This window comes from Aquarana catesbeiana, linkage group LG05 (assembly GCF_042186555.1).
Source record: "Aquarana catesbeiana isolate 2022-GZ linkage group LG05, ASM4218655v1, whole genome shotgun sequence".
Classification (NCBI taxonomy): Eukaryota; Metazoa; Chordata; class Amphibia; order Anura; family Ranidae; genus Aquarana; species Aquarana catesbeiana.
This window is the reverse complement of record NC_133328.1, coordinates 245,193,189-245,217,635: the sequence shown is the minus strand read 5'-3', so window position 1 is coordinate 245,217,635 and position 24,447 is coordinate 245,193,189. Positions and strand designations below refer to the sequence as shown.

Below are 24,447 nucleotides of genomic sequence, written 5' to 3'. Positions count from 1 at the left end.
GAGTTTTTAGGCGAGGCCGTGGCTTCGGCCTAGTCCACGGCGTACGGCCTAAAAACTCATGCCCGCAGCGCCTCGGGACCGGCGCGGTGAACAAAAAAAAATCTAAAAAAATCGATTTGCTGAAATTTTGAATCGATTTGACCTCTCAACTTGCTTCAAGATTTGAATCGATTTTTTTCCCAGCCCTAGGTCTAATAGACCCCAATTTTTTCAAAAAAGAGTACCTGTCACTAAAAATTGCAACACCCACCATTTTAATCTGTAGGGCCTTTGCTTTAAAAAAATATATGATGTTTGGGGGTTCAAAGTATTTTTTTGTGTAAACAAAAAGTGTCAGAAAGGGCTTTGTCTTCAAGTGGTTGGAAGAGTGAGTGATGTGTGACATAAGCTTCTAAATGTTGTGCATAAAATTCCAGGACAGTTCAAACTCCCCCCAAACGACCCCATTTTGGTAAGTAGACACCCCAAGCTATTTGATGAGAGGCATGTTGAGTCCATGGAATATTTTATATTTTGCCACAAGTTGCGGGAAAATTAATTTTTTTTTAAATTTATTTACACAAAGTTGTCACAAAATGCTATATTGTTCAAACATGGCATGGTTATATGTGGAATTACACCCCAAAATAAATTCTGCTGCTTCTCCTGTGTACAGGGATACCTCATGTGTAAGACTTTTTGGGAGCCTAGCCGCGTACAGGACCCCAAAAACCAAGCACTGCCTTCAGACTTTCTAAAGGCATAAAATTGTGATTTTACTCCTCATTACCTATCACAGTTACGGAGGCCCTGAAATGTCCAGATAGCACAACACACCCCCCCCCCCCCCCCGAAATGACCCCATTTAGGAAAGTAGACACCCCAAGGTATTTGCTAAGAGACATGATGAGTATTTTGCAGATCTAATTTATTTTAGAAAATTAAGAAAGAAAAGAAAAAAAAATTTTTTTTTTTTCAATTTTCAAAACTTTGTGACAAAAAGCGAGATCTGCAAAATATTCAACATACCTCTCAGCAAATAGCTTGGGGTGTCTACTTTCCAAAATGGGGTAATTTTGGGGGGGTTTTGTGCTATCTCGGCATTTCATGGCCTCCGAAACTGTGATAGGCAGTGAAATTAAAAATGTACGCCCTTAGAAAGCCTGAAGGCGGTGATTGATTTTCGGGGTCCTGTACGCGGTTAGACTGCCAAAAAGTTCCACACATTTGGTATCCCCATACTCAGGAGGAGCAGCAGAATGTATTTTGGGGTGTAACTCCACATATAACCATGCCATATTTGAACAAAACAGTGGGGCAAAAAAGTATTTAGTTAACCAACCAAGTGTGCAAGTTCTCCCACTTAAAAAGATGAGAGAGGCCTGTAATTGTCATCATAGGTATCCCTCAACTAATGAGAGACAAAATGTGGAAACAAATCCAGACAATCACATTGTCTGATTTTTGAAAGAATTTGTTTGCAAATTATGATGGAAAATAAGTATTTTGTCAATATCAAAAGTTCATCTCAGTACTTTGTTATATATCCTTTGTTGGCAATGACAGAGGTCAAACGTTTTCTGTAAGTCTTCACAAGGTTGCCACACACTGTTGCTGGTATGTTGGCCCATTCCTCCATGCAGATCTCCTCTAGAGCAGTGATGTTTTGGGGCTGTCGCTGGGCAACACGGACTTTCAGCTCCCTCCAAAGGTTTTCTATGGGGTTGAGATCTGGAGACTGGCTAGGCCACTCCAGGACCTCGAAATGCTTCTTACGAAGCCACTCCTTCGTTGCCCAGGCGGTGTGTTTGGGATCGTCATGCTGAAAGACCCAGCCACTTTGCATCTTCAATGCCCTTGCTGATGGGAGGAGGTTTGCACTCAAAATCTCACGATACATGGCCCCATTAATTCTTTCATGTACACGGATCAGTTGTCCTGTTCCCTTTGCAGAAAAACAGCCCCAAAGCATGATGTTGCCACCCCCATGCTTCACAGTAAGTATGGTGTTCTTTGGTTGCAAGTCAGCATTCTCTCTCCTCCAAACACAACGAGTTGTGTCTCTACCAAACAGTTCTACTTTGGTTTCATCTGACCATATGACATTTTCCCAATCCTCTTCTCGATCATCCAAATGCTCTCTAGAAAACCTCAGACGGGCCCGGACATGTACTGGCTTAAGCAGGGGAACACATCTGGCACTGCAGGATCTGAGTCCCTGGCGGCGTAGTGTGTTACTGATGGTAGCCTTTGTTACGTTGGTCCCAGCTCTCTGCAGGTCATTCACTAGGTCCCCCCGTGTGGTTCTTGGATTTTTGCTCACCATTTTGTGATCATTTTGACCCCACAGGGTGAGATCTTGCGTGGAGCCCCAGATCGAGGGAGATTATCAGTGGTCTTGTATGTCTTCCATTTTCTAATTATTGCTCCCACAGTTGATTTCTTCACACAAAGCTGCTTGCCTATTGCAGATTCAGTCTCCCCAGCCTGATGCAGGTCTACAATTTTGTTTTTGGTGTCCTTCGACAGCTCTTTGGTCTTCACCATAGTGGAGTTTGGAGTGTGACTGTTTGAGGTTGTGGACAGGTGTCATTAAACACTGATAACAAGTTCAAACAGGTGCCATTAATACAGGTAATGAGTGGAAGACAGAGGAGCCTCTTAAAGAAGAAGATACAGGTCTGTGAGAGCCAGAAATCTTGCTTGTTTGTAGGTGACCAAATACTTATTTTCCACCATAATTTGCAAATAAATTATTTCAAAAATCAGACAATGTGATTGTCTGGATTTGTTTCCACATTTTGTCTCTCATAGTTGAGGTATACGTATGATGACAATTACAGGCCTCTCTCAACATTTTAAGTGGGAGAACTTGCACAATTGGTGGCTGACTAAATACTTTTTTGCCCCACTGTATCATTTAGTGACAACGTTGTGTAAAAAAAAAAAAAAAAAAAATTTAATTTTCCTAAAACTTGTGGCAAAATATAAAATATTACATGGACTCAACATGCCTCTCTGCAAATAGCTTGAAGTGTCTTCTTTCCAAAATGGGGTCATATAGGGGGGGGTTATGCTATCTTGGCATTTTATGGCCTTCGTAACTGTGGCAGATAGTGAGTAAAATCTAAAATTGACACCCTTAGAAATCCTAAAGCCGGTGCTTGGTTTTCGGGGTCCTGTACGTGGCTAGGCTCCTAAAAAGTCGCACATGAGGTATTCCCATACTCAGGAGAAGCAGCAGAATGTATTTTGGGGTGTAATTCCACATATAACCATGGCATGCGTGAGCAATATATCATTTAGTGACAACTTTGTGTATTTATTTTTTTTTTGTCATTTTTCAATCACTTGTGACAAAAAATAAAATATTCAATGGGCTCAACATGCCTCTCAGCAATTTCCTTGGGGTGTCTACTTTCCAAAATGGGGTCAATGGGGGGGAGTTGTACTGCCCTGCCATTTTAGCACCTCAAGAAGTGAAATAGGTAGTCATAAACTAAAAGCTGCGTGAATTCCAGAAAATTTACACTAGTTTGTAGACGCTATAACTTTTGCACAAACCAATAAATATACGCTTATTGACTTTTTTTTACCAAAGACATGTGACTGAATACATTTTGGCCTAAATGTATGACTAAAATTGAGTTTATTATTTTTTTTTATAACTAAAAGTAGAAAATATATATTTTTTTCAAAATGTTCTGTCTTTTTCCATTTATATAGCAAAAAATTAAAATCGCAGAGGCAATCAAATACCATGAAAAGAAAGCTCCATTTGTGGGAAACAAAGGACGCAAATTTTGTTTGGGTACAACATAGTATGACCGCGTAATTGCCAGTTAAAGCAGCGCAGTGCCAAATTGAAAAAAGTGCTTGAGCAGCCAAATCCTCTGGGGCTGAAGTGGTTAACCACTTAAAGATCACCCAACGCATATATACTGTGGCAGGACGGCTCTATTGCGCAACACCACGTACCTGTATGTCATTTCGTGCCATAGATACTGTGGAGCCAATCAGCGGGTCCGGTGGACCCAATGTCTGCCGGCAACCCGGGATGGCTCCACAGAGAGGCAGAACGGGGATCTGCCTATGTAAACAAGGGAGATCCCCGTTGACAGGGATGTACACAGAGATCTTCTTTTTCTTTTAAGCAGGAACAGGGATCTCTGTGTTCTTCCTGTCGGTCTATCCACCACACAGTTAGAAAACACACCCAGGGAACACAGTTAACCCTTTGCTTGCCCCTGATGTTAACCTCTTCCCTGGCAGTGTCATTTATACAGTGTTAGTGCATTATTTTTTTTTTTAGCACTGATCACTGTATTGGTGTCACTGGTCCCCAAAAAATGTCACTTTGTGTCAGATTTGTCCGTCGCAATGTCGCAATTCCGCTAAAAATCGCTGATCGCCGCCATTCCCAGTAAAAACAATTAAAAGTCCATAAACCTATCCCATAGTTTGTAGACGCTATAACTTTTGCGAAAACCAATCAATATATGCTTATAACAAAAAACACAAAACCTCTGCGCTTAGGACAGAAAAAAGGGGGGGGCAAGATATGGAAACAAGAGGGAGGAGGAAAAAGACCAAGGGGGTGGGGAGGGGGGAGGGGGAAAGGGGGGAGAAGGAAAAAGAAAAAAGAAAGAAAGGTATGCTGCCACCTTTAGTTAAGCCCTCAAAGAGGACTAACATATATATAAAATTTTAAATAGAGGTATGGCGCTTCCTTATAAAGTGTGTACTAGATAATAATGTGACCGATATGAACTATACCATACACAAACAGTGATAAGTGATCATATAAGTGCCCCCATAACTGGTAAAATATATATGTGATACGAAACGTGAAGAAGACCCTAATTGGGTACCATACACCTATATGCCCAGGTAATTTCCAAAAAGTACCACTAGGTGTGGCTGCTGATACACTATGCAGCTAATATGATGATTCCAACATATATATATGCAAAAAATAAAAAATAATATAATATACCAGTGCAATTAAATACAAAAAATTGTTATATACCCAAATGGTCTGCAAAATGTGTAATAGCTTATATGGATAGAAAAAATGTTCTGTCACAAGTAATGCATCCCAAAATGCAAATAGCGGAAAATTATATGTATATAAATATGCAAAAAGGTTGTATACCAGTGCAAAAATATGAGGAAAAATTAAAGAAGTACATTACCAAAGGAAAAGCTATGGGGATATTGAATGCTAAAGAAGCTGAATATTTATATTCTAATTCTACAAAGACCCCTGTGATATATTATACACCGAAGATCCACAAAAGATTGCACAAACCACCTGGAAGACCCATCATCAGTGGCATAAACTCGATTTTTTCAAGATTAGGGGAATACCTAGATAAATATTTGAAACCTCTGGTACAGCAAGGGAAATCATATCTGCGTGATAGTTTACAGCTCATTGAAGAACTCCAAAATATTAAAGGTACAGAAAATTGGGTATTGGCAACAATAGACGTTAACTCATTGTATACAAGCATTGAACAACCGGATGGGTTACTAGCAGTAGAAAAGGCTCTATATGAGAATACAGCAATGAGACAAGGGCAGATCAATTACATTCGGGAAGGCCTTAAAATGGCAATGGAATGCAATTACTTTTGGTACAACAAGGAGTATTTTGTACAAACTAAAGGTGTTGCAATGGGGGCACGATATGCACCAAGTGTTGCAAACCTGTTCATGAACATGTGGGAGGAGGAATACATCTACAATAAGAATATCCCCCAAATTAAAATGTACCGTAGATATATTGATGATTTAATCATCCTATGGGATGGTACAACAGACAGTTTCAAGAAATTCCTTGAAGAGTTAAACATGAACAGGTATGGGATTACGTTCACGGGCAAGTGGAACCTGCAGACAATTGACTATTTAGATCTGGAAATCTTTAAAGCAGGGGACTCCCTTAATACCCGTACTTTTTTTAAAAGTACAGATCGGAACGGGTACATACCCACTTCAAGCTGTCACCACCCAAAGTGGAAATCTAACATTCCAAGAGGCCAACTATTAAGAATACGGAGAAATTGCAACACACTGGAAGATTTTGATGTTCAGGCAGATGTCCTTATTCAGCGGTTCCAAGAGAAAGGATATCCACAGGAAAACCTGGATAAGCTCAAACAGGAGATCAAGAACATGGATAGAAACAAACTACTTAAGAAGAACAGTAGGACCAGAAATGACCAAACAGAGTTAACCTTTATTACAGGGTTTAACAACCAATATAAGGATGTGGAACGGATCATTAAAAAATACTGGCCTATCCTGAAAGAGGACCGTGTACTAGCCAAAATCCTCCCTATCAAACCGAAGTTTGTGTATAGGAAAGCACCTACACTACACAACCATCTTGTACATAACGTTATTGATCCCCCTAAGCAAACCCATATTATACCTAATATGAAAGGGTTCTTCAGATGCCGCAGATGTTTACCTTGCAGAGTTAGCAAACCCCAACCTAGAAAGAAGGAAAAGTTTAAGTCAACTGCAGACCATAAAGAATATGAGATTAAGGAGCTGATAACCTGTCATAGTACCCACGTTACTTATATCATTGAATGCCCTTGTCATTTACAGTACGTGGGGAGAACCACCCGCCCCCTCTATGTCAGAATACGGGAACATATTAAAAACATCAAAAAAGGGTTCCCGAAGCATCATCTATCACGGCATTTTGCCGAATTCCATCAAAAAGATCCAAGTGGCCTTATTTTTTACGGCATTGATCAAGTGAAAAACCATTGGAGAGGGGGTAACAAAGAAACACTGGTCTCTAGGAATGAGACAGGGTGGATATATCGGTTGGGGTCTATTGCCCCTAAAGGCTTGAATTTGGATATAGACCTCAACTGCTTTATAGCTAATCCTTAAACCAATCTACAGTAGTATCTTAATCATATTTCCCCAGGTCCTCTATGATGTATGTCCTTTACTTTTACCTGTTAGGTGTCCAGAAAAAAGGGGGGCATAGTGTAACAACACATTATGATAGTACATAACTAAGCTATTGCTGTATAAATGTTGAGTTAGGGGACAGAAGTAAGATAATCACAGACATGATCAATATGGGAGTGGAGCATAGGTGTGTATACAGCTGACATCCCCAGCACCATTAACTTACAATACTAATTAGGCATATGTGCATATACGGACATAGGTGGGGATACCCATACTTAGTTATGAGGGACCATGTGCAGTTCACATATATGTGGATACTGTCTCCATATATATGTATATATATTTTCAATCATGTCTTATATGTTGGTTTTCTGTCTGCTTTTATTAATGCCCTTTATGTTTTCATATTTATATTTAAATTTCCCACGTCCTTAAGGCAATGTATACCCCCGGGATGACATTATGCACTTATACCTCCTGGATTCCTAGTACCCCAGAAAGCTACCTTGGGGTGCTGACACTGCATTAGAGAATGTCTACCAAGTGATATCTGGATGTACATGGGAGAGTTCACTATTAGAACATACCACTGGGGGGCTGCAGTATGTGGGATAGCAACTAGGTTATTAATGTCCTGGGGTTGGAAATGTAATATCTACACCTAGGAATACATCGGTCCAATATAGAAATGTTGGAAGTTAGTCCTTATGGATATATTGGAGATTATAATTTTTCTTGAGTGGTTTGGAAGGTCCCAGAAATACCAATGATATTTGGTTCCAAATCTCAGATGTAAAAAATTTTTTCTTCTGAAGTTTGGAGATCTGAGGTGGACACCCATAAAGATAGCAATGAATATCTAATACCTTTCCTTTATCTTTATACAAAAACAGACCTAGAATGGGAATCACTTTATTTAAATTCACTTTTACAAGATAGATACTGGGTTTGCAAGATGAAGAACATGTAGTACCGCAACCCACCACTGAGGTTTCTGTCTATATGATATACTTATGTGTTTTTTCCAATTTAAATTTAACCTGCAATACATATTAATAAGATGTTTGATGCACTGTTACTGTATGTGAAATATGTCTGCCAATTTATGTAAGGGTTAGCGGAGATGCATGGGTCCGTAATATTATTATTATTTCCTGACCGAGGGACATAGGGATTCGACCTGGGTTTCCTAATGGGAGTCATCGGGAGGAGGATCTCTAGGATTGATTGTCCAATCAAAATTCCTATAGTGACGGGAGCGGGGAGGATCCAGCATGTCCGCTCACCTTATAACCTGTGAGGCGTAGTAAGATGGTGCCGCCTTTGAAAACGTTGATGACGAAACGCGTAAGGCGGAGCTACACACTTACGTCATTTCCGGGTACGGAGCGAGAGAGCCTGGAACGCAGCTGGACCGCACGCTGCGGTGAATTACTTCCTGGCTTTCGGCTTCACCCATAGTGTAGTGTTACATGCTTTTAATTTCTCCCATGTGGGGAGTTTTTTATGGCAATAAAGTTTTAATTTAATTACTACACTATGAGGTGGCATCTCTTTTTATGAGGATTTCTTTGGGGATCCCTGTCTTGGACGTGATATAAGGAGGTGGTACAAAGAGGCTATTTGGAAACGCCTGGGAGAGAGGACATCCTATCTCAGTGACCACGGGATATCGGCCAAGAGGACGGGATTGGGATCCTGAAGTGTCTGTTACCCCTGCAGGGGCAGTGGGAGTCGGTGAGTGGGGAGCCAAAAGGGGGAGCACAGAAGTCACGGATCTTTCATCTATAAGGGCACCACAGTCACCAAGCTCTTGGAACTTTTTAATTTTTTTTTTTTTTTTTCTCTTCATCTGCTAATTGTAATCTGGGACGTATCACGTGTGACAGTTTTTTGTGTTTTTTAATATTTTTTATTATTCTTTCTTTATTCAAATATGTTGAGACACATTGTGTAGATCATTTTGATACATATTTTTTGGATTTGATTGCACTGGTATACAACCTTTTTGCATATTTATATACATATAATTTTCCGCTATTTGCATTTTGGGATGCATTACTTGTGACAGAACATTTTTTCTATCCATATAAGCTATTACACATTTTGCAGACCATTTGGGTATATAACAATTTTTTGGATTTAATTGCACTGGTATATTATATTATTTTTTATTTTTTGCATATATATATGTTGGAATCATCATATTAGCTGCATAGTGTATCAGCAGCCACACCTAGTGGTACTTTTTGGAAATTACCTGGGCATATAGGTGTATGGTACCCAATTAGGGTCTTCTTCACGTTTCGTATCACATATATATTTTACCAGTTATGGGGACACTTATATGATCACTTATCACTGTTTGTGTATGGTATAGTTCATATCGGTCACATTATTATCTAGTACACACTTTATAAGGAAGCGCCATACCTTAAAATTCAATATATGCTTATGCTTATGATTTTATTACCAAAAATATGTAGAAGAATACATATTGGCCTAAATTGATGAAGACATTAGATTTTTTTTTGTATTATAGCAGAAAGTAAAAAATATTTTAGTTTTTTTTTCCAAAAATGCAAGTCTTTTTTTGTTTATAGTGCAAAAAATAAAAACCGCAGAGGTGATCAAATACCACCAAAAGAAAGCTCTATTTGTGGGGGGAAAAAAGACATAAATTTTATTTGGGTACAGCGTTGCATGACCGCACAATTGTCAGTTAAAGTAACGCAGTGCCGTATCTCAAAAAATGGCCCGTCATTAAGGGGGTAAAACCTTCCGGGGCTGAAGTGGTTAAGTAAACCTGTAATTCTAAGTAAAGGCCAAGCTTGGCCCCACCTCATCAGCTACATTGTTGGTTCTCGATACCAGCAAGCAGACATTGGAGGGGTGGAACTGAGCATGCCTTTCACAGGTGATAATTGCATTCAAATCCAGTTATTGTATCTGAATCTTCTGTTAGTTTTGACATATTGATTTTTCTAAAGGTAACCTTTGTGTATGTATAGTTTGATTTATATGGTAAATATTATACATTAATTATCAATTAAACTATGTCACAAAATATTTTTACTGCAATTTTTATATTGTTTCAGAAAAAGTGAAGGTCTAAGTGGCAGGGTTCTGAGAAAAATTCCCTTTCTGGCACATGCACTTTTCATACAAGTAAGTAATAAGCACAATGAAGAGAATTTATCAAGCAACTTACCAGTAGCATCTGGTGCCCATTTGGTGCAAATTTGGCTCTCTCGTTTAGCAGAGGATTTTAAATATTTTATCTTAATCATACATTGTTGAACACAGTAGAAGTAGACAGGATCTTGGGACTATGCAGCTGCCTTTAGAAGACTGGCAAACAAGTATAACCCCTCCTACATCCAGCATGCTAATTTTTGCTAGTGTCCTGCTGTGAGAGAAGCAAATCATGACTTATTTGTTCCACCTCTTTCTGTCTGGATTTTTTTCTATTAGCAAGAATTTGGAGTTCCTGCAAAGGCTCTGGGGCTCTGCTTCTGGATCGACTGATGTTCATCTTTTTCCTGGAAGCTGTACCCAGAATCCACTGGGAATAATTTGCGGGGCTGGCCTGTATTGTGTTCCTTTGTGCACTGGAATCTAGCTACCCTTGGTGAAATGTAATGAGTTAGCCACAGAGTGGTTTACTGGCTTATGGACGTAGTCCACCCATCTGAGGAAACCCTTTCCCCAAAGCTTTCTTAGGGCGTATACCCACTAGAAGTATCCTACTTATTTATCTGGTGAGGACCGCGGGAGTCTAAAGATCAGTGCTGCAAAAGGTCATGGCTTTGGCCCTTCTGGGAGCCTGTTTGACTGATCCAAGTCCCCCAAGGGGTTAAAAATCTTGGTAGCTCCATCTGCGACACTTCTTTTTCACAAGTGTGATGGTGGGAGAGTCAACACTTTTGGTGTCAGCCTCTGGCCCCACTGCCCAGACACCCCAATTTAGCCTGCACTGATTCCACCATGGTGACTCGTACTGCGCATGTACCCTGCCATTTTGAACTACGCGTGTGGACCAGCTTACATTTTGTCACCATCTGCTCAAATTGGGCTCTCTGCTGCCTCCAAGTGACTATTCACAGATCGTTAATCCTTCCTGCCTTGGCAGTGTATCAGGAGTACCCCTTTGTGGGAACCCCTCACTTGCAGCAATTTTATGTCATAATTGCACTTGCGTGGCCTTGCCAGCTTGCAGAGCACCTGTGAGCCCCAATAGCCTAGACCTCTGTCCCCTGCCTGAGTTTCTACCCTCCTCAGAGGCCTATTCAACCTCTTTTAGGGGCGGTTCCTTTCTACTTATCCAGAGAGGAGTTCTCTGCAGCTTTGTCTTAGTTATATCGAGGACTTCAGCCATGTTGGCTTACTCAGAACGCAGGGATTGCTTAGGAGGATAAGGGTTGTGCTTTGTCTGCTTTTGTTGACCTGGTCCCGAGGAGTCTCAGCCTATTGAAATCTCTACTAAATGTAAGGACCATTTCGGTCCTTTGTGATGCAGTGCACATGTTGTTTGACCTGGAGCAGCCTGCCTAAGCCATTCCAAAGGTCACCAGCCTGGGTTATTTCACTGATTCGTTGCAACTGACATAAGGCAGGTACCAAACCCAGACCCCCCAACTACCTCTGTCATGTATTCTGTGCTCTGCTGCCCCATCTGTAGGCCCAGGACAGACATGGCAAGTGAATCCCTGGACAGTTTTATCAAGGAAGTCACTGGGAGGAAAATTACCCTTTTTCACAGGAACAATAAAGTTGGCCCCTTCTGGGAAGAACTTTTTTTCTGACCCTATGAAGAGTTTCTTTTGTTTTTTCCACAATTACAAGACAAAGCCTGGACTTCCGTTCCCCCAGAAGGCCTGAACTCCTCAGTCTACCAGTTCCACAAATGTGTTCTCTTCTCAATAAAGGAAGAATGCAAGAAGATCTGAACAAATTAATGTGGTGGGCAACTACATAGCAAATGAGGTTTAATGTAGAAAATGTAAAATAATGCATTTAGGTGGTAAAAATATGAATGAAATCTATACACTAGGGGGATGAACCTCTGGGGGAATCTATGATGAAAAAGGACCTGGGGGTCCTAGTAGATGATAGGCTTAGCAATGGCATGCAATGCCAAGCTGCTGCTAACAAAGCAAACAGAATATTGGCATGCATTAAAAAAGGGATTAACTCCAGGGATAAAGCGATCATTTTTCCACTCTTCAAGACTCTGGTCCGGCCGCACCTGGAGTATGCTGTCCAGTACTGGACACCAGTCCTCAGGAAGGATGTACTGGAAATGGAGCGATTACAAAGAAGGGCAACAAAGCTAATAAAGGGTTTGAGGGATATTGGTTATGAAGAAAGGTTGTGAGCACTGAACTTATTCTCTCTGGAGAAGAGACGCTTGAGAGGAGACATGATTTAAATTTACAAATACCGTACTGATGACCCCCACAAAAGCATAAAACTTTTTTGCGGAAGGGAGTTTAACAAGACATGTGGCCACTCATTAAAATTAGAAGAAAAGAGGTTTAACCATAAACTACATAGAGGGGTCCTTACTGTAAGAGCGGCAAGGATGTGGAATTCCCTTCCACAGGTGGTGGTCTCAGTGGGGGGGCATGGATAGTTTCAAAAAACTATTAGATAAGCACCTGAACGACCACAACATACAGGGATATACAAGGTAATACTGACATATAATCACACACATAAGTTGGACTTGATGGACTTGTGTCTTTTTTCAACCTCACCTACTATGTAACTATGTAAGGGATGCCCCTGCTTTTGAAAGGGGAAGATATGTATGGGATGCCCCTGCTTTTGAAAGGGGCAGACATCTGGTGCTCTTTCTGGCCATATAGTCTTGTGACATTTGTATCCAGAGATTGGTATGCAGTGGCTACAAGCTGAAATTTTGGTCTCTTGCGCCACCTCACATCATGTTCTCAAACTTGCCAATGTCCCTTCAGAGACTGGTGGACCTCCAGGATGCCCTGGAAGAAATTCTCTTGTCACTGTTGCAGAGCAAGATCGGTTCCAAGATTTTCATTCAAACGTATTTACCACCCCAAGGCAAAAGGCGCATCCACCCTACACTGGATCTGAAGGTTTTAAACACTTTCCTCTGGATTGAAAAGTTCCATATGGAATTCACCGGTCAGTCATTGCTTACTTCCATTTAGGGGACCTCTTGGCCTCCATGGACCTCCAGAATGGCTACTTGCATGTCCCCATCTTCCCTGCGCATTAACGTTTCCAGTATTTTGCTGGGGGCTCATCATATTATGAATTAGTTGCCCTGTCCTTTGGTTTGTCCGCTGCATTTTAGGTTTTCAGCACAGTTCTAGCCTTGGTCCTCTGCATCTAGGGTTTTCACCATGGTCCTAGCCCCGGTCCTTTCCTTGTTTGTTGCACTCTCAGGACACCCCAACTGGGACTTCTAAATGGCCTCCTTCTTCTGAGAGGACAGTCATCTCAGGCTCTGTCATCCACTGCCCAGAATGCAAATATTCTCCTGCAGTGTAGATTTCCATGCAGTGGAGGACATTTTGCTATGATATGCATTTTTATCAATCACGTTTAAGTATATATTGCTCTTTTAATTTTTTTATAAATTTTATTGTGATAATGCACTAGGTCGGTGCGCCTTTCTATTTTGCTAGATCCACTGCCCAGACCCAACAGAGATTTGAGTGGATCCTGAATCTCCAGAAGTCTTCATTGGAATCATCTCATTGCTTGGAGTATCTTAGCCTAATCCATGATGCAACCCTATGCAAGGCAAGGTTTTCCTCCATCAGGACAAACTCCAGACCTTCTACTTCCATGTTCAGACTTTGCAGCTCAGGAGCTAACAAACCCACTACTTTTGCATGAGGGCTCCAGGCTTAATGGTGGCCTCCTTTAAGGCAGTTCTTTATGCCCAATTCCGCTTCAGAGAGTTGCAATTTAACATTCTGGCAAGAAAGCTAAGACTGTCAAATCCTCTTGACCAATGAAACCAGGATTGTCCTACCATGGTGGGTCATAAGTCCATAGTTTGAGTCGGGAGTGTCTCTCTTCCCACTGGTCAGTAAGGTTCTCATTAAGGGTGCCAACCTATTGGGCTGGGGAGGAGTCTCAGATACCATCTTGATGTAGGGGACTTGGTTGTCAGATGAAACTTGTCTCAATCATGCAGCGCAGAGCGACTTGGTTGTCCCTACAAGGCTAAACTTCTCAACTTCAAGGTCATCTCAGATTCAGTCAGATAATGCCACAATAGTGGCATAGATCAACCATCAGGGAGAACCAAAAGTCTTGCAGCTTAAAGACATGTAGACTTATTTTTGGTTTTGGCTAAACTATCCATTCCCATTTGCTGTGCACATTCTGGGCATGGTCAATTGGCAGGTGGATTTCCTCAGTCATCAATGTTTGGATTTAGTAGAGTAGTGTCTTCACCTACTCTACTGAACAGGTTTATCCCCAGGTCCAGAGAATCCTCTAGGCTTTGAAGTGGATGCTTTGGTGGCTCAATGGGATGTGTTCAACCTGATCTACATCTTTTCTCCTCTGAAACTTCCACAGGATCCAGATGGAGGACATTCAGGTGATTCCCATCATACCAAACTGGCCAAGGAGGACATAGTACTTGTTTGACTCCTGGTGGACTTTCCGCTGACCCTCCTGGTTCGTTTGAATCTTTGTCTCAAAAACTGATTTGCCGTTCTGTTTTTTGGTCCCAGCTTTGATGGTTTTGCTGTTGAAACCCAGGTCATGAGGGACTACATATAATGAATAGAAAGGGAGGATGTAAGGTGGAAAAAGATTTTAAGAGATATCTTACTTCATTTGTTTGCATTCATTTTATGTGACTACATTTTTCGATTGTGAGTTGGTTATAAGACGAAGATTTGCTGTTTGATCATATTGTTTTTAATGGTTGCAAGTTTGATTTCACAGCTGAATATTGAGAGGAGATTTCTTCAATTTCCTTGAGATTAGTCAGAATGGTTAATGACAATTCACTAGTTGCTATGTGTAAGGCTTAACAGCTGAAACGCATTAGTGTCCTTGTTGCATCAGATATATTTGCCTTCTAACAATACATTTGGATTATGGATCTCCAGTTGTGTCAGCTTTCTCTATCATATACATGATTGTTTGTAGACAGACAGGAGCCATGACTGCAATACACCTATTCCACAAGCTAGAGAGGCTAGGGGGTAAAGCTTTTTTTTGTTTTTGGCTTCTTCTTAACAGCTGAAACACATTAGTGTCATTGTTGCATCAGATATATTTGCCTTCTAACAATACATTTGGATTATGGATCTCCTGCTGTGTGTCAGCTTTCTCTATCATATACATGATTGTTTGTAGACAGAGAGGAGCCATGACTGCAATACACCCATTACACAAGCTAGAGAGGCTAGGGGGTAAAGCTTTTTTGGTTTTGTTTTGGCTTCTTCTTTCCACCTAATCAGGACATTGTCCTACAATCTCTGTCCTGCTCAAAAACATCCTAACAAGATTTCACTCTATTGTCTGTCTATTGTCTGGATGTGGAAACTGCAGCTTCCTTAAGACAGTCTGACACAGCTTGTTATTCCTAAACCTGAACTGTAAGGGGCAATCTGATTCTTGCTCCACCATTGCTAGGTGGATTTAACAATTTATCATGCAAGTTGTTCTTTTGGGGACAGTGTTCCTCCCTCAGCATCAGGCAACTGTTTCAAGGATTTGCAAGGCTGCCATCTGGTCTTCTGTCCACACTTTTAAGATGCCCAGGCCTCAGCTAATGCTGGCTTTGTAAAGTTCTTCAGGCTGTTCTGTAATCTATTCAGCCCCCTCTGTTAACCTGTTTGTTTTGTGGACCTGTTGGCCTTCATTTCCTTTGTTGCCTGTTTCTTAGGCTCCATGCACACTGGACTTAAAAAAAGGTCTGTTCTCTCGGGAGTAAAAAATTGCTCATATAGAGCATTTTTTTGTACAAAGTTTAGACGAGTTTAGGAGAGTTTTACGTTTTTTCTGCCTCCAAGCTCCAAACAGAAGCGCAAACCAGAAGGGTTTTTTCTTAATCTTACTTCACGGGACACAGAGCCATAGTAATTACTATGTGGGTTATAGGCCACCTTCAGGTGATGGACACTGGCACACACTAAGACAGAAAGTCCACTCCCTATATAACCCCTCCCACTACTGGGAGTATATCAGTTTTTTCGCCAGTGTCTTAGGTGTTGGTCACGAGTAAAGATCTGCTGTGCAGAGCTCCACTGGAGCAATCCTTGCTGGGGCTAGCTATGCAGCCGGATCCATTCAAAGTGTCTTTTCAGGCCGAATTGAATGGTACCCAGCCTCATGGCAGAAGATACAAGGCTTGGCCCGTAGCGCTTCTCTTTTTGGAGAGCTGGACCCCGGCATCCAGTACTTTTGTTTTTTTTAGCCATAATGTTTTTCTGGCGGAGTCTTTTACGGGTCCAGTAGTGTGGATCCCCTGATAAAAAGGGGCCCCGGTTCCTGAAGGTTTTTAAACGGAGCCCACCGTGAGAGGTGAAGATTGGGTCTGTTGGTTTTACCACAGAAAACCCTGTGGTGGGAAAGATAAGTGGAGATTTCTAAGGAATTTTTAAAGTTTCTTATGAATTGTCTCCTTTAAAAAAGTAAATGTTGTCATGCCTAAAAGTCACCACTGGGGGCTGTATAGAGCACGTACCTTGTCATGCTTTCCTCAAGGATCACGCTGTCTCAGCAGAAGCTGCAGATTCCCTCCGGCGAGCAGCTCAGGCCACCGGTAAGATTGAGGGGGGATTTTCTTACAAAAAAATAGCCCCTATCTGGACAAAGCTCTCCCACGTCGATAAGGGGAGGCCAGAATGATGGGCGATGCCGCTCCGTCTTTTACTGTACCAAGTCTCCTCCTTGCCCTCCCCCCACACACACGCCAATACTTTCGGATCGGAGGCCTGCGCGGGAAACCGCTCTTTTAAAGATGGAGGCGCGACGTGATGGAAGGGGCGGAGCTTAGCACTGCATTGGTGTGTGGCAACGTCCACCACGGAAGTATGTTTAAAAGCTCCATTTTTTGCTGGCTGAAGCTGTCGGAGGGACACAAGCAAAAAGGGGCATGTTAAGAGGTTGGTGACACATGCATTCCCTTGGCACATTTACTAAAAGCACTAGGCTGAGTGTTAAATAGTAGCGGCAGTTGCTGGACTATTTGCTCAAGCAGTGGATGCTATGTACTCCAAGGAATCGTATTTTATTTTGCATCCCTGTTCCTGCACTCTTGCAGGACAAGATTGCAAAACAGCCAGTTACAATAGCTATGTAGTCATCTTGCAAATTAAACAGGACACTTAAACACAGTTTTCTATGTAAACGCGTGCACACCTAAAAAAGCTGACAAATGCCACTGCATCAACTGATCAGTGTATTCTGACAGTGGCGGGTCAAGCTGTCAGAATACATTGCCCCTGCAGGGGGATGTTCGTGTGCATGGAGGAATCTGTTAGTTTGATTTTTGTTCAGCTCAACTAAAAAACGAACCATCTGAGGCCAGCTTTAGAAACTCAACGTGTATTGAAATGAGAGTGTTCAAATTCGGTGCACGTGATTAGCTCTTACAACAGTGCTAGACTTAAGTTAAAGGCTAAGTTCACCTTTTTTTTTTTTTTTTATTACTGGCCATACAAACCAGGGACATCAGTAATATAAAATGAAGCAGGAATGGGCGAACTTCCTGATTCAAAAGCCTTGCATGTGTAGTGCACATTCTCTCTCCCCAATCCCTGCAGTGCTTGAGTCTAGAAATCAGGAAGTCTCCTGAAGTGCAGAGGGCAGTACCCAACATCTGCAGTGTCATGGAAAAAAGCCAGTACATAAAAATGTAAAAATTGGGGATTTGCATGAAACAATATTTTTTTATCAAATATGATTTTATTAATTTTTTTTTCGGGAATGAATTGCATATACAGTGGGGATCGAAAGTTTGGGCACCCCAGGTAAAAATGTGTATTAATGTGCATAACGAAGCCAAAGAAAGATGGAAAAATCTCCAAATGGCATCAAATTACAGATTAAACATTCTTATAATATGTCAAAAAAAGTTAGATTTTATTTCCATCATTTACACTTTTAAAATTACAGAAAACAAAAAAATGGCTTCTGCAAATGTTTGGGCACCCTGCAGAATGTATAGCATGCACTGCCCCCTTTGCAAAGCTGAGACCTGCCAGTGTCATGGATTGTTCTCAATCATCGTCTGGGAAGACCAGGTGATGTAAATCTCAAAGGTTTTAAATGGCCAGACTCATCTGACCTTGCCCCAACAATCTGCACCATGGGTTCTTCTAAGCCGTTGTCTAGAAAACTGAAACTGAAAATAGTTGACAAAGCTGGAGAAGGCTATAAGAAGATAGCAAAGCGTTTTCAGATGTCAATATCCTCTGTTCGGAATGTAATTAAGAAATGGCAGTCATCAGGAACAGTGGAAGTTAAAGCAAGATCTGGAAGACCAAGAAAAATATCAGACAGAACAGCTCGCAAGATTGTGAGAAAAGCAATTCAAAACCCACGTTTGACTGCACGATCCCTCCAGAAAGATCTGGCAGACACTGGAGTTGTGGTACACTATTCCACTATAAAGAGATACTTGTGCAAATATGGTCTTCATGGAAAAGTCATCAAAAGAAAACCTCTTCTAAGTCCTCACCACAAAAATCAGCGTTTGAACTTTGCAAATGAACATATAGACAAGCCTGAGGCATTTTGGAAACAAGTTCTGTGGACCGATGAGGTTAAAATAGAATGAGCAAAGGTACGTTTGGAGAAGAAAGGGCACAGAATTTAATGAAAAGAACCTCTGTCCAACTGTTAAGCATGGGGTTGTATTGCAGCCAGTGGCACAGGGAACATTTCACGAGTAGAAGGAAAAATGGATTCAATAAAATTTCAGCAAATTTTGGATGGTAACTTGATGCCATCTGTGAAAAAGCTGAAGTTAAAGAGAGGGTGGCTTCTACAAATGGATAATGATCCTAAACACACCTCAAAATCCACAGGGGATTACATCAAGAGGCGTAAACTGAAGGTTTTGCCATGGCTTTCACAATCTCCTGACCTCAACATTATTGAAAATCTATGGATAGACCTTAAAAGAGCAGTGCGTGACACAGCCCAGAAATCTCAAAGAACTGGAAGACTTTTGTAAGGAAGAATGGGCAAAGATACCTCAAACAGGAATTGAAAGACTCTTGGCTGGCTACAAAAAGCGTTTACAAGCTGTGATACTTGCCAAAGGGGGCAGTACAAGATATTAACTCTGCAGGGTGCCCAAACTTTTGCAGACACCATTTTTTTTGTTTTCTGTAATTTTGAAAGTGTAAATGATGGAAATAAAATCTAACTTTTTTTTGACATATAAGAATGTCTAATCTGTAATTTGATGCCATTTGGAGATTTTTCCATCTTTCCTTGGCTTCGTTATGCACATTAATACACATTTTTACCTAGGGTGCCCAAACTTTCGATCCCCACTGTACATACTATAACAGTGTTTACAGAATGGGAGATCATAGTCTAAAATAATAAGCATATACAGTATTACAAAAGAAACTTAACATATATTAAATTTATACATTCAAAAACTCAAAAATCTAATTATCCCCTTATCTCACTGCTACAGTAATCGAAGTTCCTGCTTCTTATCACCTTATGTGACAAAGCACCTCTGCTTCATTCCCTATACTTTAACTTAAAAAACAAATCTAAATAGAGGACAAGAGGAGATCTAACGTAACATAAAAAAAAAAGGGGGGGGAGAGGGAAGGGAAGTTTTAGAGAGGAGGGAAGGGGAAAAAATAAATAGATAGGAAAAGGATTCCGAAAATGGCGCTTAGTATTGCATCTGATGTCTCTTTGATCACACATCCATCATATCTCTTAACTCAGACTCATATCCGCGTTTCACAGCCCTAAGAGAGAGCTACCCTCTTCTGAATTATTAAACAAATTCCAAGAGGTCCATGTCTTTTTATATATATCCTATCAGTTGCTGTCAATATCAGGTCCTCCATCTTTCTAATGTCTTCCACCTTCCTCAGCCATAATGTTGTGGTTGGTGGATTCTGCTGTTTCCACATCAAAGGTATACAGGATTTAGTTGCATTTATTAAATGATATAGGACAGATTTTTTTTTATATGTTTTCGTTGGTATAGTGGTAATATGTAATAAAAAAAAAAGCTGGGTCATTCGGGATTTAAAAATCAGTAAGTTTCTGGGCAATCATTTGAACCATTGCCCAGCAAGAAGTCAACTTAGGGCACGTTCAAAATGTATGCAGAATTGTCCCTTTATCTGTACCACATCGCCAGCAATGCTCTGACGCATCTGGAATGATAGCATGAAGTCGTCATATACCATCTTGTAAATATCTTATAATTGGTTTCCTGTATTTTGGTACAGATTGAAGATTTATAGGAAAGCTCAATCATATTTTGAATTTGTAAATCAGTGTGATGCAAATCTGTACTCCATTTTAACACACAGGCCAGTTTTGGTTGCTCCCTAGGGGAGTTAAGTAACTTATACATCTGTAAGAGGACGTGAGACAATGGTTCTGTTCCCGAGTAATGCTCCTCAAATTTAGTCAGTTGTCTAGTATATGCCTGCGGGTCTGGTAAAGTCTGAAGAAAATAATATAATTGAGCTGCATTCCAGAACGCAAGTTGGTAGGGGTCCCCAGGGTCAGTTAGCTGCTCCATATTAGGCCATCTATCTCCCGTCACAAACTGTGATGCAATAGTTCGCTCAGTCTCCCTTAGAGTCAAAAATTGCATGGTTGAAAGGCCTGCTATAAATTTGGGGTTCCCAATTATTGGGGTCAATGGAGATGTTGACATTTAGTTCCGCGTATGTAATAGCGTGTAGGCATTGTTTCAAAGTATTCCCTATCAAGGGATGAGATTTTAGATCCGGCGGCACAAAATCCCAGCACCACAGCGCCCTCCTCAAAGGTTTTGGGGATTGGCACTGTTCTACTTGCACCCACAACTTCAGGTCACTATGGCGTTGCCAATCAATTACTCTACCAAGTTGAATTGCTTGATAATCTCCTGACATCTGGCAACGCCAAGCCACCATATTGTTTTGGTAAGGTTAATAAGGTGCGTGAAAGACGTGGTTACTTATGCGCCCAGAAAAAACCTTGTAAACAATGCCTGCACCTGCTTAAAATAAGAAAGCGGGGGGGCGTGGCTTGATCTTGGCGGAATGAGGACACTTACTGCTAGAGCTCCCGACCCGCAAAAAGCGACTGCAATGCCCTTATAACTACACCCTCCGCAGTGCCATGACATACCGCAAACGTTGGAAGACAAGGGGGACACCGAAAGCTACTTCTACGGCCCCGATTAGCAGTTACTTCCAGTATAGAGCACGATCTACGGCGTCCCCGGTAGGAACACGTGGCAGACAAGAGCCTGTACCTACTGCTTCTCCGGATATGGCGGCTTCACAGCGCCCTGTGCCCAGCTCCCTGGAGGGACTGCCGTCGCTACTGAACCCATCACCAAACGCCCCGGGTACATCAGGATCCCCCGCACAGCCTTCCCAATTAGACGCGGACATCAGAGCCCTGCTCCGTGCACTACCCACATGGAGGCTCTGGTCATGCGGGTGGAAGAACAACACAGACGCGACTTCCAGGAGTTCCGCTCGGAGGTTAACGTACCCGATGAAAGACTGAGCAAAGAGGAATCCAGGATGAGCGCCTTGGAGCTCTGTGTCGCTCATCTGGAGAGAGAGCACACTGCATTCCAAGATCATCTGGCGGGTGTTCAGCTCCATGCAGAAGACTTGGAAAACCGAAGCCGACGCAATAATTTGCATATCCGGGGGTTGCCCGAGGCAACGGGCCCCGTAAACCTTCAGGACACTATCCAGGCGATCCTGCTTGGAGTGCTGGACACTGATGCCCCGGCTAGACTAGAGTTCGACCGGGTGCACAGAGTGCTAGGTCCTAAGCCAATTGAACAGGACCGACCTCGGGACGTGATTTGCCGCCTACATAGGTACACCCAGAAAGAGCAAATCATCCGTGCTGCATGGGCGAAGGGCCAAATAGACTTCGATGGTGCTCAAATCGCCATCTTCCCGGATGTCTCTAGAGCCACCCTGCAAAGACGGGCCATGCTGAAACCCCTGTTGGAACTGCTGTGCTGTGCTGTGCAGCCTTGCCATACCGCTGGGACTTCCCGCTGCATCTAACGGTCTGCAAGAACAATGCATCCTTCGCTTTAAGACGCCACTCGGATCTGCCGAACCTGTTCGCCTTCCTGGACATGGAGCCCATACACCTTCCGGACTGGCTGAGCCCACTACCTAACTGGGACTCCCGCTACTCCCGCTATCCGCCTCGGGCGCCCAGGCCAGGTCCACCCCGCCGCTCTACCAGACGTAGGAGAGGAGACCAGACGCCGGCGCGGGTGCAGGACCCTGAACTGTGAAGTATGGGGAGAAGACCGGGGTCCCTATCGCAAAAAGCCTCAGAAAACCCCATTACCCCTGACAGGATTTTAGCCCCACCTCCCTTCCGTGAAACTGTTAATATATTCCTTCTGCTCTTCTGCATATCTCAACATGGGACTATGGAAGAAGACCAGAAACCACACGAGAACCCCTCCAGCAGTAACTGTTCTCTATTCAGGGAGGGGAGCATACACGGGGGTTATGACTGGGGCTGTTGGTTAGTGGGAATGGGTGGATGTGGGTGGGGTTGTGCAGCTCCAGAGGCTCGCTGCAGTGGATGGGCGAGGCAGATGGGTAGGGAATATGCACTATAATGTCGGAAATATTTGTTGATTTGTCAAGCTTTCATATAACCACCGTCCGGGAATATCTACTCCCCCCCCTCCTTGCCATTCATCTCCTCCCTCCCCCATGCCGCTAATCTCCTCCCCCCATCCCTGACCCCCCTCATCCTCCCCCCCCTCTCCCTCTCTCCTATCGTTCCCCCCTTCCTCTCTCCTATCGTTTCCCCTTCCTCTCATCTCCCCGCACCCCCCTCCTCTCTCCTTTGGCTCCCCTCTATCTGGCAGTCCCACGCTCTCTATCTGTACCATGTGTGCAGCCCGGTGATGTCAGCCATGATACATGACAGCTCTTGTCTCTGCTGGGCCCGGTCAGCAGAGTTATGCCTTCCGAGACCAGATCTGGTAATAGACAATGTTTTATATGTACATTTTTATTTGCTCTATTTAGTTCCACTAAGTTAGTTGGATTTGGGGAACATGTTTGTCCCTCCATGACCCTGGCTAGTGTTAAATGGTTGGGGCTCTTCTGAAGAGGCTAAGTCAACGGACCAGGTCAGGTCCCTGAGGGTCAGGATCCACACACATTATTACTAATATTCCTATAACAGGCAGCAGTAAAATATACTGAGCTAAGGGGTTACGGTTTGTCTGACAATCCTGTTCTTTGTAGTTCTTGCAGACTTTGGTTGGACACCCCTGAGCTTAATTGTTGATTAACCTGGATCGAGCACGTGGGGCTCATGCTTTTCCAACCTCATTGGCTGCATGTTCATTTCAGTTAAAGCATTTATTAGTCTAAGCCTTTAATAATTCAGGCCTTAAACAGCCTCAGTGCTTGTACCTTCAACTACCACTACCGTGTAAGGGGCTATTTGATGAGTTTTCTAGACTTGTGTTGTGGGCATCAGTTTGAGCATATACTGTTCGGCAAAGAAAGTGTGAAACCAGTCCCTACTGCAGCCTCCTGAGAGGCAGGTTGCGGTAGACGGGAAGATTAACGACTCTTTAATCCAAATGCCCGATGTAGCCGAGGAAGTGTCTAGGGAACTACGTCATTTCTTTGCCGAAAATGTAACTCCGGAGGTAGCCCCAACAATGGTTTGGGAGGCACACAAGGGATACATCAGGGGCCTCTTAATAAAGATAGGATCCTGAATCAAGAAAACTAGAGAGCAACAGATTATCAAACTTCTGGATGAGATCTGGTTGTTGGAGGCCACCCATAAAAAATCACTAGCTACCCGAGCTCTGGCAGATTTAACAGCCTTGCGAAATCATTTATGCACTCTGGGCAAAGGCAGTGATTGCCAAATGCAGGCATACGTTCTATATGCACAGTAATAAATATGGCAAACTGCTGGCACAGGCTCTAAGAGCCCAACGAGCCCGAACGTTTATTCCTGAAATTTACACTGACACTCGCAATAAGGTACATACTACAGAAGCCATAGCAGACCAGTTCCAAAGGTACTATACCTCACTCTACAATCTCTCACGCCCAACTTCCGAACGGGGGACACTCATGGAACAGAGCAATATACAAGATTACCTCCGAAGCTCGGGTCTCCCTCACCTCTCAGATGAGGAGCTAACTGACCTAGAGAAACCCATCTCGGCAGATGAGGTGGCCTTGGCGATGTCGCGCATGCAACTGGGTAAAGCCCCAGGTCCAGATGGATACTCTTTTATACTACAGGACCTTTGGGGAGCTTCTGACCCCACAT

The 24,447-nt window shown here is 42.6% G+C and overlaps 1 protein-coding gene across 4 annotated transcripts in view; it reads left to right on the top strand.

Moving 5' to 3' along the window:
* TRIP13 (thyroid hormone receptor interactor 13) overlaps positions 1-24,447 on the top strand; it is a 244,675-nt gene that overhangs the window by 195,291 nt on the left and 24,937 nt on the right. For 3 of the 4 annotated variants that reach the window (XM_073630674.1, XM_073630671.1, XM_073630672.1), the window contains one exon: positions 10,020-10,089. The exons of the other annotated variant lie outside the window; for it this stretch is intronic. In XM_073630674.1, coding sequence (XP_073486775.1) covers positions 10,020-10,089 — 70 coding nt within the window. The remainder of the gene's footprint in view (positions 1-10,019; positions 10,090-24,447) is intronic. 4 annotated transcript variants of the gene reach the window in all.